General features: G+C 39.2%; 1 protein-coding gene and 1 pseudogene across 1 annotated transcript; both read left to right on the plus strand.

Annotated features, from left to right (window-relative positions):
- The first annotated feature begins 4966 nt into the window (after positions 1–4966).
- On the plus strand, positions 4967–6685 carry LOC111339409 (uncharacterized; annotated as a pseudogene).
- A 1185-nt stretch (positions 6686–7870) lies between these two features.
- On the plus strand, positions 7871–15059 carry LOC111339422 (phosducin-like protein). Its single transcript, XM_022946078.2, has 8 exons — positions 7871–8103; positions 8864–8989; positions 11178–11308; positions 11763–11868; positions 13171–13233; positions 13371–13421; positions 14191–14315; positions 14825–15059. The coding sequence occupies exons 1-8, from the start codon at positions 7927–7929 to the stop codon at positions 14916–14918; spliced, it is 873 nt and encodes a 290-aa protein (XP_022801813.2). The 5' UTR covers positions 7871–7926; the 3' UTR covers positions 14919–15059.

Raw genomic sequence — 15059 nt, forward strand, 5'->3', positions numbered from 1 at the left:
AATAATCCGACTGAATAAGTGTAGTTCGTTTGCGTTGATCTTTAATAGTGCTACAATGAAAAGTTACCAAATTTTAATTGTTTTCGTGTAACGCTCCAGACTAAGAAACATCTTTTGCCTCTTAATTTTCCTATGTTCTTGTGCAATTGAGTGCCCTAGTGTGAACGCCTTAAGAGACTAGTCTAGGCATTTATAGATTATGGTAGTAAAAGTGGCATATTATGCTAGTAGCATTGCTTTTTTTTTTGGCCAAATTATGCTAACATTATGCTCTTTTTTCCAAATTATGCCACCGTTTTTTTAAATTATGCTCTTTGAAAAAATGCAAATAAGTCCAAAATATATATTTTTTAACTAGAAGCCGTTCTTCTACAGGAAAGAAACGCAACAAATCCACAATGAATTTCAAAGAAACATGTAGTTCAGGTTAGACCCGGGCTCAGTGCTTCACAGTGAACTACAAATGCTACTAGTTTAACTAAAACTTTAAATATCGATTAAGGTCACCAAGTGCTTGGGACTAGAGACAAAAAATTATCAAATAATGGCATCAAAAATGAACTGATAATTATCAAAATGCGCAAGTTATGCTAGCATTGCTACTTGGCAGAAATTATGCCAGTTTGCTCGAATTATGACAAAAATTATGCTAGCATAATCTATAAATGCCTAGACTAGTCCCTGCTACCGGTCCCCTCGTGTAAACCCTTCAAAGACTTGTCGCCGGGAGTAGTCGTACGGACTAGTCGCAGGGACTAGTCCCCTCGTGTGTGCCGACCTTTAGGTTCATGCGACCAGTCGCAGGGACCAAATTTTGGTCTCTGCGACCACAGAAACGTGTAGTTCACACGAAGGGACTAGTTGCATGAAACTGGTCGCTGGGAGTAGTCGCTGGGACAAGTCCCCTCGTGTGTGCCGACCTTAAAGATTTTGCTAGTTACTTTGTCTTCTTTGTGCACCTGCGTTTCGCTCCTTTTGATGAAGACTTCTATTGAAATTGTAGGTAAATATAAGTGTTCATGATCTTTCGGGAAAATTAGTGCTGATGGTAGTTAGCAGCTGAGCTTGTGCTCGCTATTTCACTTTCCTTTCAAATGGTAATTTTCCACGTTGCTGTTTTCCGAACTTAGCATCAACATCTCGTTGATAAGTAGAAATTTCTTATTTCTTTTCACTTATATTTCCTTCGCTGCTCAGCCGTAATTTTTGGATAAATTTTGTAATAAAGAGCTGTTGATTTTCACCCAAGTTTGTTCTTCTTATTGACCTAAAGTCTAAGGTATTCGCTTCCAGTGATTTTGAAATTCTTTCCTTCGTAGAAACAGATGGAATATTTAAGTAGGAATCGTTCAACTTCAAAGAGACTTTTTCCGATCTTTTGTGTAATTATTGAAATTTGTGTAACAACAGGACCTCGCACCAGTTCGTACTTAAGGAACTAAATTGTAAAACTTTTTTAATTATAAAGTTATGTATGCTAGAGGTCATGTCGATTGTCGACATGAGCCAGAAAAAAACTTTTAATTGTGGAACCAAATTCTGTCTAATCTTTAACGTAAGTTCACTTGAAGCAGATATCCGTGTACCAGGAATTCGTAACGAGTTTCAGTTCCCGCTGCCAAGTTGTCTACACCGTAAAAAAGGGGAGAGCTCAAAAGATGCTTAGTGATGTATTTAAGGCCCTGTTTACAAGCAAGGAGGGTAACCCTTGTGCTAGGGTTACCCTAGCAGGCGGGTCAAAGATAGACCGGGTTTTCAAGCAAAATTTCACAGGTTGGGTTACCCTACCACCCGGGACAACTTTATTATGCTTGGTAACCGCACGCATTGTTATCAATGTTCAAAGGGTCTGGAAACAAGTAAAAAGTTGTCCCGGGTAGGCGAGTTATCCCCAGCAGAGCGTTTACAAGGCAGCTAGGGTTACCCTAGCGCTAGGGTAACCCTAGCTGCGTTGTAAACACGTCGATGAAAAAAAGAAGAAATGTGGGAGCGTTAGGGTAACCCTCCTGCCAGGGTAACCCTAGCACTAGGGTTACCCTACCTGCTTGTAAACAGGGCCTAAGTTCATCGTACGCATGCTTTGCTACAGGCAGCGGCAACTGCCACGCCAATCTTTAACCAACGCATGCAAGGGATCAATTTCTCGCGCAAAATTTCATGAAAAGTAAAAGGAAAACACGCTGTTACAAATCTGTTAAAGGAAACAAATGTGGGAAAAAGGAACTAGAACTTGCATGAAGCTTATTTGGGTACTCTTTTGATCAGGGTGATATCGAACGAACTTTTTCAAACTTTCCTTTCCCTACTAATGTCTGTTTCGAAAATACAATAAAAGATAGGTCACCGGACTTGTTTATGGGATATGATAGGTCAATCTTATTCTATTTATGCCTGTAATGGCACTAATCACGCGCGTTAATTCATCGCTTCACGGTGTATTTCGCGGTAGCTGGAAGCAAAGGCTTTAAAGAAACACTTGAAATAAGCTTGTTAGCTAGGTAAAGAGTCTCAAGCGTATGGAACAACTAGTTATCAAATTTGAGGAAAAATTACGTAATTCTAAACGACAGCGACTCAACGTTGCTGTTAAGGTCATAATTTACATCCTCGAGTAATGGGCTTCGTGCACACTTTTAACTAAATCTTTCTTTCCTTTTAATGAATTTCTTCTCGTTCCTTAGACAATACTGAAACTCAGGTACTATCATACGGACTAAAACACTCAGTAACACCTAAACGTATACCGACCGAGGCTATTGTATCCAGTGTTGAGGCGGCCCTGTCTCGGCAACGAGAGCTATCTGAGCCGACCAAGGATAACATCAGAAGCAGAATTGCCTCCACTATACAATCAACGTCACTAAATGAGAGCAACTTGACTAAAGACGAACAACGCGCACCGAAACGACTGAGAAACGACGAGAACATAGTCATCCTACCAGCCGACAAAGGACGAGTTACTGTTGTTATGGACAAAACTGACTATCACGACAAAATGGACGCACTAGTTAATGACAAACGAACCTACGAAGAACTCAAACGTGACCCAACTCCTGCACTTCAACGTAAACTCAACAGTAAACTACTGACACTCAAGAAAACGAACGCCTTTGACACCCAACGGTACTATCGACTGAGGTGCTCGGTACCACAGCCACCGAAACTCTACGGTTTGCCGAAACTACACAAACCTGGTTTCCCGATGCGACCTATTGTTTCTTTCTGTGGCTCTCCCACATACCAACTATCCAAGTACCTGACGACAATACTACAATCGTTCTAGTTTTTACAAGTAAAAACTATAATTGGGGACACCTACTACGTAAACTAAACTAATAATTACAATAATAATAATAAGAAGAAAAACTATATACAAACAATATAAAATTGATAAAATTAAGTTTTACATAACTCACAATTTTCACAATTATTTTTCGATATAACATTTGATAGGTCAAGGATTCTGACTTGGTTTTTTAAATGCAGTTAGAGAGTCAGCCATTTTGATTGATTTGTGGAGCTTCGACCAAATGTAAGGTCCCATGTACCTTAAGCTATGTCTTCCGTATGTAACCGTGTTGTATCTTGGTAAGGAGAAATCGTCTGCATTCCTAAGGATGTACCTACTTATGCTGCAGCTAAAAAGTTCAGAAATATATGGTGGGACTAAATTAGTCTTAACTTTATACATAAATATAGCCATGTCCTGGAGTCTGCGATTACATAACGTTGGAAGTCTTGCTTTATCTAGAAGTGCTTCATAAGTGTTAGCCCTGTCACAGTAAATAGCCCTCATTGCACGCTCCTGCAGCCTTTCAAGCTTTCTCTCGTCTGACGAGCGACAATGGTGCCATACTACATGAAAATATGTAAGTTGGGGTAAAATAAAAGCTTTAAAAATTCTTAATTTAGCCTCAGTAGGCATTAAATTCCTAAACCTCATAAGTACTCCTACTTTCCTTGCCCCCTTAGTACAGACATTATTGATATGCTTAGTAAAGTTCAAGTCATCATCACACTCGATTAGGCCATTTTACAGTTGTGTACTTAGTTGCCAAGCCTTTGATTCAGAGTGAGGCTAAAGATGACCTTGTTGTGATAGAGACCTGTATCTAGTTAGCATGATAACAAAGTGATTTACATTTGAAAGGCAGCAAGGTTTGTATCATAACAAGGTCATCTCTAGCCTCACTCCCATTCAAAGGCTTGGCAACCAAGCACTCAACTGCAAAATGGACTATTCGTCAACAAGCGTTAAGAAGCTCTTTTGTGCGATGGGTGCAATAAATGGCAGCACAAGACCTGCAACAGTGGAGTATCACGAGAAAACAACAGGGACGTGGTCAGATCTGGTGAAAACATCCTTTGGAAATATAATGCGAATCTTGTTCCGCCTCGCGTGCTATTTTACCTATCTTCGAGGGTACGAGGAACGAAGGTAACTAAAATTTTCGCTGTTATCTTTGGGAGAAAAAGGCAGGGACAGCTACTTGTACGCAACAGGGTACCAAGCAAAGCGTCAAAGATTGTTAAAATTGAAAGCTTTTCTTTTCAAAAACTAAGAAAGGTGTTTTGCAGGTTTGCGGTTTGATGTTTTTGACCTCAGTCGCATAAAAATTAACGACCTCATGTAATTTGGTCTGTTCTGTGAAATAACGCATTCTATTGTAGGCAAGGAATTTAAGTAAAAAGTAAAAAGCTCCTCGAAAACACTTTTTTTCGGTGTTAATATCGAACTATTAAATACTTTTTCTGTAAATCTGGGTTGAGGCTAAATGTAAACGATGACGTCAACAAAGATCGCCCTATCATCGTTTTATTATAGTCTTTTCAAAATGTAAAAGTATGGATTTATTGTTTATCGGCATAACTTGAATGGCAAATTTCTGCCAGGAGTTGCTAAAGACTAGGTTTTTTACACGCGGGTTATTTATCAACAGAGCTGGGAACCGTGAGGGAAGTTACAATGTTGTCCGCCTCGAGTAGCCCTTCATCCAGTGTCCATTACTGGAGTTACCTGTACCAATTGAGGAATCGTCTGTGGGAGAGCCAACCATCGAGGACCAGGCAGTCGATGACCAGCCGCCGCCTCTGACCTTTGAAGTCGTCGAAGGAGCATCTAAGAGAGGCCAGCAGAAACTGTTCGACAGCCGCGGTTACTCGTATTGTCACGGTTAAACGGCGGAGGAATGCGATGACAGACTGGCACTGTAGCTTCCGAGGCAAGTCCAACCACTGTCCGGCGTCAGTGATTTAGCGTCCCGGGGGCTTTACCGTTGGAGTCGAACACAACCATGCGGGAGAAGTTGGGCTCCCAGAGACTGCTAAATTGACTGCCGCCATCAAGAGAAAAGCCACTGATGACCTGTTCCAGCTAGCATCAGCGATCGTCGATTAAGTACTGCTACAGGGAATGGAGACTGCTGCTGCTATGCCTACCCTAGCCAGACTCGAACATTTAGCTAGAGCAGTCAATCGCTGCCGACAGTCGAAACGACCACAAGATCCGGTCGATCTAGACTTCACCATGGACGAGTCTAGTATCCCGGAGGGATTTCTTCGAGCAGATATCGAAACCCGCCGAAAACGACATCTGATCTTCGCTACTGAGGAGCTGCTGTTTGTACCGATGTCCAGCAAAAGAAAGCATGACTACAAGAAGGTGTTAAAGAAGGTGCTGAGGATCCTGCCAACTACCCCGAGCGTGGAGCAGGTTACCGCTGACTTCGAGAGCGCCGTGCCTTCCGGAAGTGCAGTTGTTGGGGTGTGTCTTCCACTGGAACCAGGCCCTTTGGAGAAGAGTTCAATAGCTAAGCCTTCAGACTGTGTATATGAGAGACCGGGCTACGAATGGTTACATCAGGCGAATGATGGCACTACCTTCCCTCCCGCATGAGACCATTGCTGCAACCTTCGACAGCCTAAAACCAGAAGCCAAGACGGAGCCTTTACAGCAGTTCGTCGGTTACATCGAGGAAAACTGGATTCGCAGCACAGTTTGGCCTCCCAAGTGCTGGAGCGTATTTATGCAATCAATCAGAACAAACAGTGACATTGAGGGCTGGCATCATAGCCTGAACAGAAGGGCCGCTGGTCGATGCGGTCTGCCCCTCCACATGTTTGTGGCCCTACTGCACAAAGAAGCGAGACTAGTGTCGCTACAAAATTCGTCTAATCTCCGAGCGGAAGCTTAAGCGAATGCAGAGGTCCACCAATCGCGAAGTGCAGAGGCGTCTCTTCGAACTTTGGGATGCCTTCAACAAGAAGGAGAGGTCACTGAGGCAGCTGCTCAAAGGATGTGCCAATATAAACAGACCAGTGATGCACTGAACTGAACTTAGACATTATTTGCATTTACTACCGTGACCAGGATTTTTATTTTTTACTAAGTAGAATAAGTACGTTTAGTCGTATAGGCACTCCGTGATAATGGGGAAAACATATTAGGATATAGGTCAGTTAGGGCAACTAGGTCACGATTGTTCAAGAGTAAGATAACTTTTCAACGTTACTATGACTTTAGAAACTAGCTTTTTCACTATGTAGAATAGGTACGTTTAAGCGTAGGCGCTGCGTGCAGTAGGAATAATATATTAGGATGGGTCAACTAGGTCACTTTTTAATGTTTCCGTGATTAGAAACTAGCTTTTTTGCGACTACTAGGATAAATGAAATAAATGTTTTTAAAAATTTTGTGTCATAATTTGTTGGGTACGATACGAGTTAGGTACGAAGTACCTTAGAGTTAGGTACGAAGTAATCGAAAGTGTGTACGAAACGTCTGAGCCTGAGTACGAATGGTCTGGATACGATAGATCCATGGGTACGAAACGACTGGTAAGCGAGCTACTACAGCTTTTGCATTTATACACTCTAATGTTTGACCGTTGTGTTTGCATCCTGCATGGAGCGTTTTGGAAAGGGAGAAAGCGAGAGCACAGACGACCTTTCATCCTTTCTGTCACTCTGTTCTCCACACTTTAGCCCCGTGCGCATTTTAGAGTAAGGAATCATTAACAAAATAGAACTCTAGTGGGTGAAGGGTGTACTTGTGGAATAAAACGGAAGCATTTTACCGGACTCTCTAGAAGCCTACTGGTGGTAGGTTGCGTAACTGACAGGTTTGTGCCAAGCAGTGGAGGCGCGCCCGTAGAGGCTTTGAACGAAGGCTGGAATAACTGGATGAATGCCCGTGAAAAACCGATGAGGATTTCCGCTAAAATAAATGCTACTTCCGACGAAATGAAATGAAAATTCAAGCGCGTGTTTTCTTTTTTTTTTTTCAATTTTCTTTTGCGCAGAGTCGATTTCAGCCCAAAAGTGTGTAGGTCTTTAAGTCTGCCACAACAAACTTAGCTTGAAAAATTGCTAATGGAAATGAAAGTCATAATGGAGAGAAGAAAGAGGAATCAGTGCTTTGAAGCATTTCTTCTGAAAGAATCTCCATAAGGTTTTTGCATTTTATTTCCCATCTAGAAATATACACTCCATTGGCAAAAAACAAAAAGCACGTAGTTTGAAAAGGTGATTTCACAACGGTTTCAGTTCACTTTTTTGTTTATCATCCTTTGTTTCTGATGTAAACGCAAATAGTTCAGTAGTTTTGACAGAGTTTTTGAAAACAGTTCACTTCGGCTCTCTACCTTAATTAATGGCTCTCTGCTTCGGATTTTCAAAATTTCGCCTTTCGATTTCAAGTTTAAGGGATCTTTAAATCAGCAAAATTATTTTCCTTAAACTAGCATAGCTGTAATCGGCGAGTTTATCACACGCATTCTGCATCAGCTGATGTGATATGTGCAACGAAGGAAAGTTGAGGTAGATGAAATGCGAGGCATTGTGACTATTACACTCATTTTCAACTCGAATGACGCTTAACCGCTGACTGTTGTGCGCGAGTTGAAATCCACTTCAATATTTTCGAAGATGACAACTTTGGACGATAAAATTCTCGGGTTAAAAACCCAAAATTACGTATCGAGCTCTGAAAGTGAAGGAGAAGATGAGGATTACAAAATTTCAGGCGATGAAGACCCTAGAGACGATAACATTGATCTAAGCAACGTAGCAGCTCCTCCGGATTTTCGACTCGAAGTTCCGAAGGTGAAACTATTTAAAAACATAATATTAATTAATTAATTAATTTTCTGTTTGATTGGTATGGAACGTAAATTTACGAATTCCTCACCTCACATCGCTAACCATGGGATTTGGTAGATCTATGATGACGAATCCAAAATTGTCAACATATACATTCTGTTTTCCTTTTATGAGGCAAGAGATAGTTCCTTTCATCGTCAACTAACGATCTTGTGAAGGGGAAGGGCTCGATCTTATTCTTGTGATCGAGTGTGCAAATTGATCGCATTGTTTTGTTGGATAGCTGAAATAAATTGATACGCCAATTTATTGACATCAACAGTAAGATTTCTGTATGACTCATTATCTATACAGTTCTTGGATTAAAGAAATCAATAGCAAGTAGAATACATAATTATTTTTTCTGAAGCATCACAGCAGGCCAGAATCTTAAATCCTCTAATATGATTTATTAATATGCTTGTAAACGGCCCAGTTTTTTCAGTATAAACCATCGTCTGAAGTTTTACCTCATTGCTCTTGCAAAGCGCTATTAAGTTAGGCGGCTGAAAAAATCAATAATGATTTAATAAGGTCTTAACCAGTCAATGTCAGTTTGTATGTGCCTTTGGCAAATGTCATTTGGTTTGAATTAATTTGCCGAGTATATCTGTTAGGGTGTTAAAAAGCAAGCTTAAGCCATTTCCAGAATGGTTCCCTTAATTGATGATTTTTATTTTTGTATTTATCTTCTACTTACTCATAATTGATTTTGAGTCTCCAGACAGGACCTAAAGGAGTCATTCAAGACTATCGTCGTTATAAACAACTCGAGACTGAACAGCGGAAAGAAAAAGAGAAAGAAATTAGAGCATTGGCACAGAAGTTTTCTGTCTCTTGCCAAAGCAGTGTAAGTTATTTTCCTTACATAAAGAGTGAGGGCATTGGGGTTTGCAGTTTTGTGGTTTTGGCTATTTTTCAGATTGATTTTTCGGTTTTTGTGGCAAAAAAAACGTCAGTTTTTCGGTTTTGTTGTTTATTGCGTTTTATGGATTTTCAGTTTTTAGCATTTGGTTTTCAGTTTTCATCAAAATATTTGATGGGTACTCAGATTTGGTATCAAAATTAATGTGCTTTTTCAGTTTTTTATATTCATTTGGGGTACGGGTTTCTCTTCTGATCAGCATTTATACGCCTCTGCTGATCTCAAATAACTGCAAAACTTATGTTGCTCCACTTGTAACCACAGTATCAGATCAATTAGGATTTTGACAACTGAGATGTGCAAATTTATCAGTTTAGAAAGTTTTGCATGTGGTTTTTCGGTTTCTAATAGACCCCAACAATACCCCCCTCCATAAACAATATGATATATCTAAAGTGCCTCTTGGCTCAATGCTTGTCATTACACCTTTACACCCTAATATCAGTGTTCAGGTTCTCCACACTGCCCTTTATACATTTCCTATGGTGCTTACAAGGGAGATTTGTCAAACAATCAAGAGCTTTTTGAGTGTGTAATCATTTCCTTTATTCTCCTGACCTTAATGTGTGGTTCAGGGGTGATATTGATAGGAGAAATTAGATGCTGGTCATTCTTAGGGATTAAAGAGTCAAAAGTTTTCCATTTCATGAAATGTTGGTCAGGTTGTCCAATCATATAATAATATCAAATTATCAAAAAAAAAAAAAGGTGATGAACTGATATATTCTCCTCTCAAAGTGTCTTATATTTCCTTTGAAATAGAGGGAGAAGTGAATGTTTCATCTTAGCTAAATTAAAGCTTTCTTCTGGACACCCTTTCATTTGCTACTCTCCAGCTAACTCCCAGGTTCAGAGACTGAGGTCCTGTATGAATATCCACTAATTGGCATAAGAACAAAATGCAGTGATCTTAGCTAGTGTGAGCTTATAAATAAATCTGGGTATAAGTTTCAACAACAAAAGCCAAACAAAATGCTGCTTTCACTAGTTTCCATCTTATAAGGTTTTCAGATGTATTTGATTGCAGATTGGAGGAAGTTAGTTCATTGTATTTACCTCCCCCACTACCCCCTTCTCCCTACCCCCGCCCCCTAGTGTTTGACAGGTTTCTGTGACAGGTCATTGCCTGTTAACCCCTCCATCTCTCTCCCCACCCTAGTATTTCACCTAACTCCTTGGTTCAGAAAGGTCCTGTGTGAATATCCACTCATCAACATAAGAACAAAATGCAGTGACCCTAATGTGAGCTCACTTATAAATCTGTAAACAAGTTTCAACAACAAAAGCCAAACAAAATGCTGCTTATACTAGTTTCCATCTCATAGAGTGTCCAGAAGTAGTGATTGTGGATTAGAGGAAGTTAGTTCATTGTATTTACCTTCCCACTACCCCCTTCTCCCTACCCCTTCTCCCTACACCCTCTCCCTAGTGTTTCATAGGTTATGAAACACCAGGGGGAGGGGGTAGGGAGAAGGGGTAGTGGGAGAAACTACTGACAAACTACTGACAGAGAAACTACTGACAAACTGTCACCAGTTTCTGTGACAGTTTGTTAGTACTCACTTACATTCCTGGGAGGGGGGGTGGGTGGGTAGAGGCAACATGCGAGGCAGGTGCTTTGCTCAAGGACCCAACATAATTGTCTGGTTAGGATTCAAACATCAGGCAGCCAAAGCCCAAGTGTACTGTGTGTGATTTTGGGGTCTAAAGGTCATTAAGGAAAATATTAAGTAAATTAAACTTATTAAGATTATCACACACAGTATTCTTGGACTGCCTATGATCAAACCCACATCACTTGACTCTGAGTTAGCGTAATTTCCAGCTTGCCATCAACAGTAGGCTGTCCAAAGTTCAAAGAAAAGAATAGCTGTAAGATCACTAAGGTCAACACACTATATAAAGGTCCAACCATCATTAATTTTAAATCAGTGGAAAGGTTATTGTAAATAACTTCAGCACATTTCATTATTTTACAAAATTTTTTCTCAGAAACTTTAAATGCTTGATTTGATGTGAAAAACAATTGAAAAACAATTGGCTTTTGAATGTCTACCATATCCTTGAATATGAGCAATTTTGCCAATGAATATATTTTTTTTGTTATTTACAGCTTGATGATGAAAAAGAAAAAGAACTTCTCAAGGAGCTAGAGCTTGACACGGATGAATTCATTCAACAATACCACTTACAAAGATTACTTCAGTTAAAAGAGGAACAGGAGAGAAGACTTCAGCTAAACAGGTTGAAACACTTCCTTTTTCATACAGTGAGAGGAAAAATAAAGAAAGAAATGATTCGTACTGGTGAACATTGACTAAAGCTTGAAAAATTCAGGTATCAGCAAGGTTCAAACCAGTGTCTCCCAAATAATTGGAACCTTAAGCAAACTGCCAGTTGGCAACAAGGCAATGAGGACATGGAAAAGGTCTAATGGGCAGAACAATAGTTTAGCACATGCAAAACACAAAGTAAATTCACCAAAATTTGCATGGTCTGAGAACCAAAAATTAAAGATGTGTCCATTTGGAACTCAATGCTGCTCACACATGTTATGCTGAAGATAACATGTGGTGCCGTATGCCCCTTCAGTATTTGATGCTGAAGATAACATGTGGTGCCATATGCCCCTTCAGTATGATGTTGAAGATTAAGGTTTGATTCTGTAACCATTAAAAGATTTCTTTTTTCTTTTCAGTCCTAAATTTGGAAAAGTAATTTCATTAGAAAACAAAGATCAGTTTCTTGATGCTGTTGATAAAGAAAATCCAAATGTGATTGTTGTGGTTCATCTTTACAGTGAGGTAACATCATTTTAACCCCGTTCACTCCTAAGACCTAATTACTAAATTCTCGTTATTGTCTATCACACAATTCTTTTGACATTAGTTCAGAGAATTTGCTAATAGGGACTTTTAGAAACCACGACGGCGACGGTAACGAGGATGTGGAAAAACAAGAGATCTAATAGGCAGAACAATAGCTCAGCATGTGCGTTTTGAAACTTTGTACATTTCTTAGCCATCCTATGCAAAACAACAACATGAAATTGCCAAAATTTACGTCGTCTGCGAACTGAAACCACGACGGCAAATTATTTTAATTTCCATTTGGAACTCAATGGCTACTTTATACGTCATGTTGAAGTTGAGCTGTTGCACTGTATGAGACAGTAAGCTCCTGCAACCATTTTTGAAATTCTAACTAAGAGTAGAAATTCATTTTTTAATCGAAGTCTTCCTTGGCGTCGCCGTCGTGGTTTCTTAAAGTCTCTAATAAATCCACTAATAATCCCCCAAGTGATATTTTTCTTTTATTCTCAGCACTTGTCTGCTTTATATTTTATTGAAATTTTAAAGAGAAGTTCTGTCTTGGTCACTCATAGGAGTTAAATGGTTGACCCTTTACACTCTGTCATCAGTATGCATATTCTCCATACTGTTCTCTTCCCATTTCCTGTGGTACCTACAAGGAGATTTTGTCTAAAAATCGCAAGAGCTTGTTGAGTTTGCAATCATTTCCTTTATTCTTGTGATCTTGATCAGGGCTGTAGTCTAGATAGCAGTGCCTGGTGGCCCCCTGGCGCCTCACTTTTGCTCTTGGGCGACTCAGGAATCTTAGCTTTTTCATAGAAAGCATATGCTGGGCACCTTGGATTTCACAGTTTCAGATTGCTGGGTTCCCTTCAATTTTTCCTAGAGCAGAGCCTTGATTGATGTTTGATTCGGGGCAATATGTTCAGGAGAAAATAGATCCTAATCACTCTTAACCCTTTTAATTTGCTAGATCTGATTGTCAATTCTCCCTTCCACCTGCTACAAATTTCCTTGTAAATTAGTTCCAAGTATTTGGTGCTAGATCAACAAAACAATTTTTGTCTGACTGTTGAGTTTGAGTATTCTCATTACCTGTTCACTGTAATGTATAAATATTATTAGGAGAAGTTACATGTAAATCACTTTTAGGAGTCAAAGGGTTAATTAAAATTAATAAATAAATATGTTTTCATCAAAGTCATACAGTAACTGAAGTATCTTTATTGAATATGGATATTATATTGAATTCTTCATTTTCATTCATTTGATATTCATTTTTTTACTCTTAAGGATCTTCAAAGCTGTAGAGCCATGAATGGCTGTCTGCAATGTTTAGCCCAGCAGTACTCCCTGGTGAGAAATATTAATTTATAGTTCTACAAGTAGATTTCCTCTTAAAATTGGGATGGTTCTCTGTGGATTTGTTTGGTGCCGAAATCCACAGCATTTATGATCCCTGTACTAATTGCTGTTTTTTACAATCAAATTAGGTGAAATTTTGCAAGATCATTGCTAGGGAAACTGGTATTAGCAGAAACTTTGTGAGTTAAAACTTCTGTGATGACCTTGTATATTTTTATATTGGGAAGTTGATAATTGGACCTCATGAAGGACCAATTTGTCTTCTATGTCACATTTTATCCTCTCAGTCTTGGACTGCCTTTGTAGACTTAAGTTGCTTGGAAGTTTTGAAAATTCAACACGTTAAAAGGATTTCTCTTGACTACCAGTGTGAAAATTCTTTTTAACTTGTCACGATTAAAATAAAGGAGAACACTGGACGGGTTAAAGATGATAACTATGGGCTCTTACTATTACCGGTACATCAAACTGACTGGACAGACAATAGGCCATTTTACATTTGTATACTTAGTTGCCAAGCCTTTGATTTAGAGTGAGGCTGAAGGTGACCTTGTTGTGATAGAGACCTGTATCTACTCAGCATGATAACAAAGTGATTTACGATTGAAAGGCAGCAAGGTTTGTATCATAACAAGGTCAACCCTAGCCTCACTCCCATTCAAAGGCTTGGCAACCAAGCACACAACTGTAAAATGGACTATTCATTAAAAAAATGTCACTATTGAGATTTTTGTGAACAGGTCAATTCAAAACTACATTTTTAATACAATGTTGATTGACTGTTTACAAAATTATTGAAAACTTCTCAAGAAATTATTTTATTCATGTTTTGACACCATTCATTTTTAAAGTTAGCAACCTGGCCAGCCAGTTTCTACAAACTGTTACTACCTATGGAGAGCTGTAATTAAATTTTCCTGTTTTGGCTGTAATCTCATTTCATCATAGACAAAGGAAGGCCTCCCTGCTTTACTTGTTTACAAAGGTGGACAAACTATTGGCAATTTTGTTAAGCTGGAAGACACCTTTGGACAAGACTTCTTTGCTTCTGATGTGGAGAGCTTCTTAATTGAGTAAGTGCCAATATGGCATGCAAACTTGGCTGCTTTCTTAGAGAAGATTGCACCTACCTGTAAATCTTCCAAGTTTAGTGGCTCGTCACAGCTATGGGCTCATCCCAGTTTCTTTAGCTTGAAATGACCTAGAGAACTACTCTTCAACTAAAGCAAACTTGTGTGGAAGACATTGTAGAGATCTTATATTTAGATTTAAAATGTAGAATCAATCCTGTCAAGTAAAAGGCCAGTGCATCTCCAAGTACAAAAAGTGTGATGTCACAGCTGTGTTTACAAACTCATTTCTAAACATATCCTTCAACCAATGAGAGTGCACATAGCAACTTAAATATTTTATGACGAGAAATAAGAAATGAGCATTGTTTAGAAATGCCAATATCCTATGCCAGTGGAACTGCCTTTCCTCAACATAGAGCTAGCATCTAAAAGAGTTGCTTAAAAAAATTTCTATGATATCATGTAGACGTTTATCTTTGATACAATTTGTATTCATTTTCCTTTTTCAGAAATGACATTTTAACTGAAGAATTAGAATGCCAGTTAACAGCAAGTGTGACAGCAAAAAAAGAGGATGATAATAGTGATTTAGATATAGATTGATAATTTACACCATTATTTACAAAATAGATGCTTTAACTCTTTAATAGCACTGCCTTCTTGTTAGCTCAATTGGTTAGAACGCCAGATTGTGTTGTGCGGGAGGTCGAGGGTTTGAGCCCTGGCCAGACCGATACTCACGGT

This window comes from Stylophora pistillata, chromosome 5 (genome assembly GCF_964205215.1).
Source record: "Stylophora pistillata chromosome 5, jaStyPist1.2, whole genome shotgun sequence".
In the NCBI taxonomy this organism is placed as follows: domain Eukaryota; kingdom Metazoa; phylum Cnidaria; class Anthozoa; order Scleractinia; family Pocilloporidae; genus Stylophora; species Stylophora pistillata.

Bases quoted from the DNA above. Each gene is read 5' to 3' on its own strand.
- LOC111339422 (XM_022946078.2), top strand. From the start codon at position 7,927: ATGACAACTTTGGACGATAAAATTCTCGGGTTAAAAACCCAAAATTAC. The intron at 8,990-11,177 runs GTAAGTTATTTT...TGTTATTTACAG, and splicing joins CTGTCTCTTGCCAAAGCAGT to CTTGATGATGAAAAAGAAAA. The intron at 13,234-13,370 runs GTGAGAAATATT...CAATCAAATTAG, and splicing joins TAGCCCAGCAGTACTCCCTG to GTGAAATTTTGCAAGATCAT.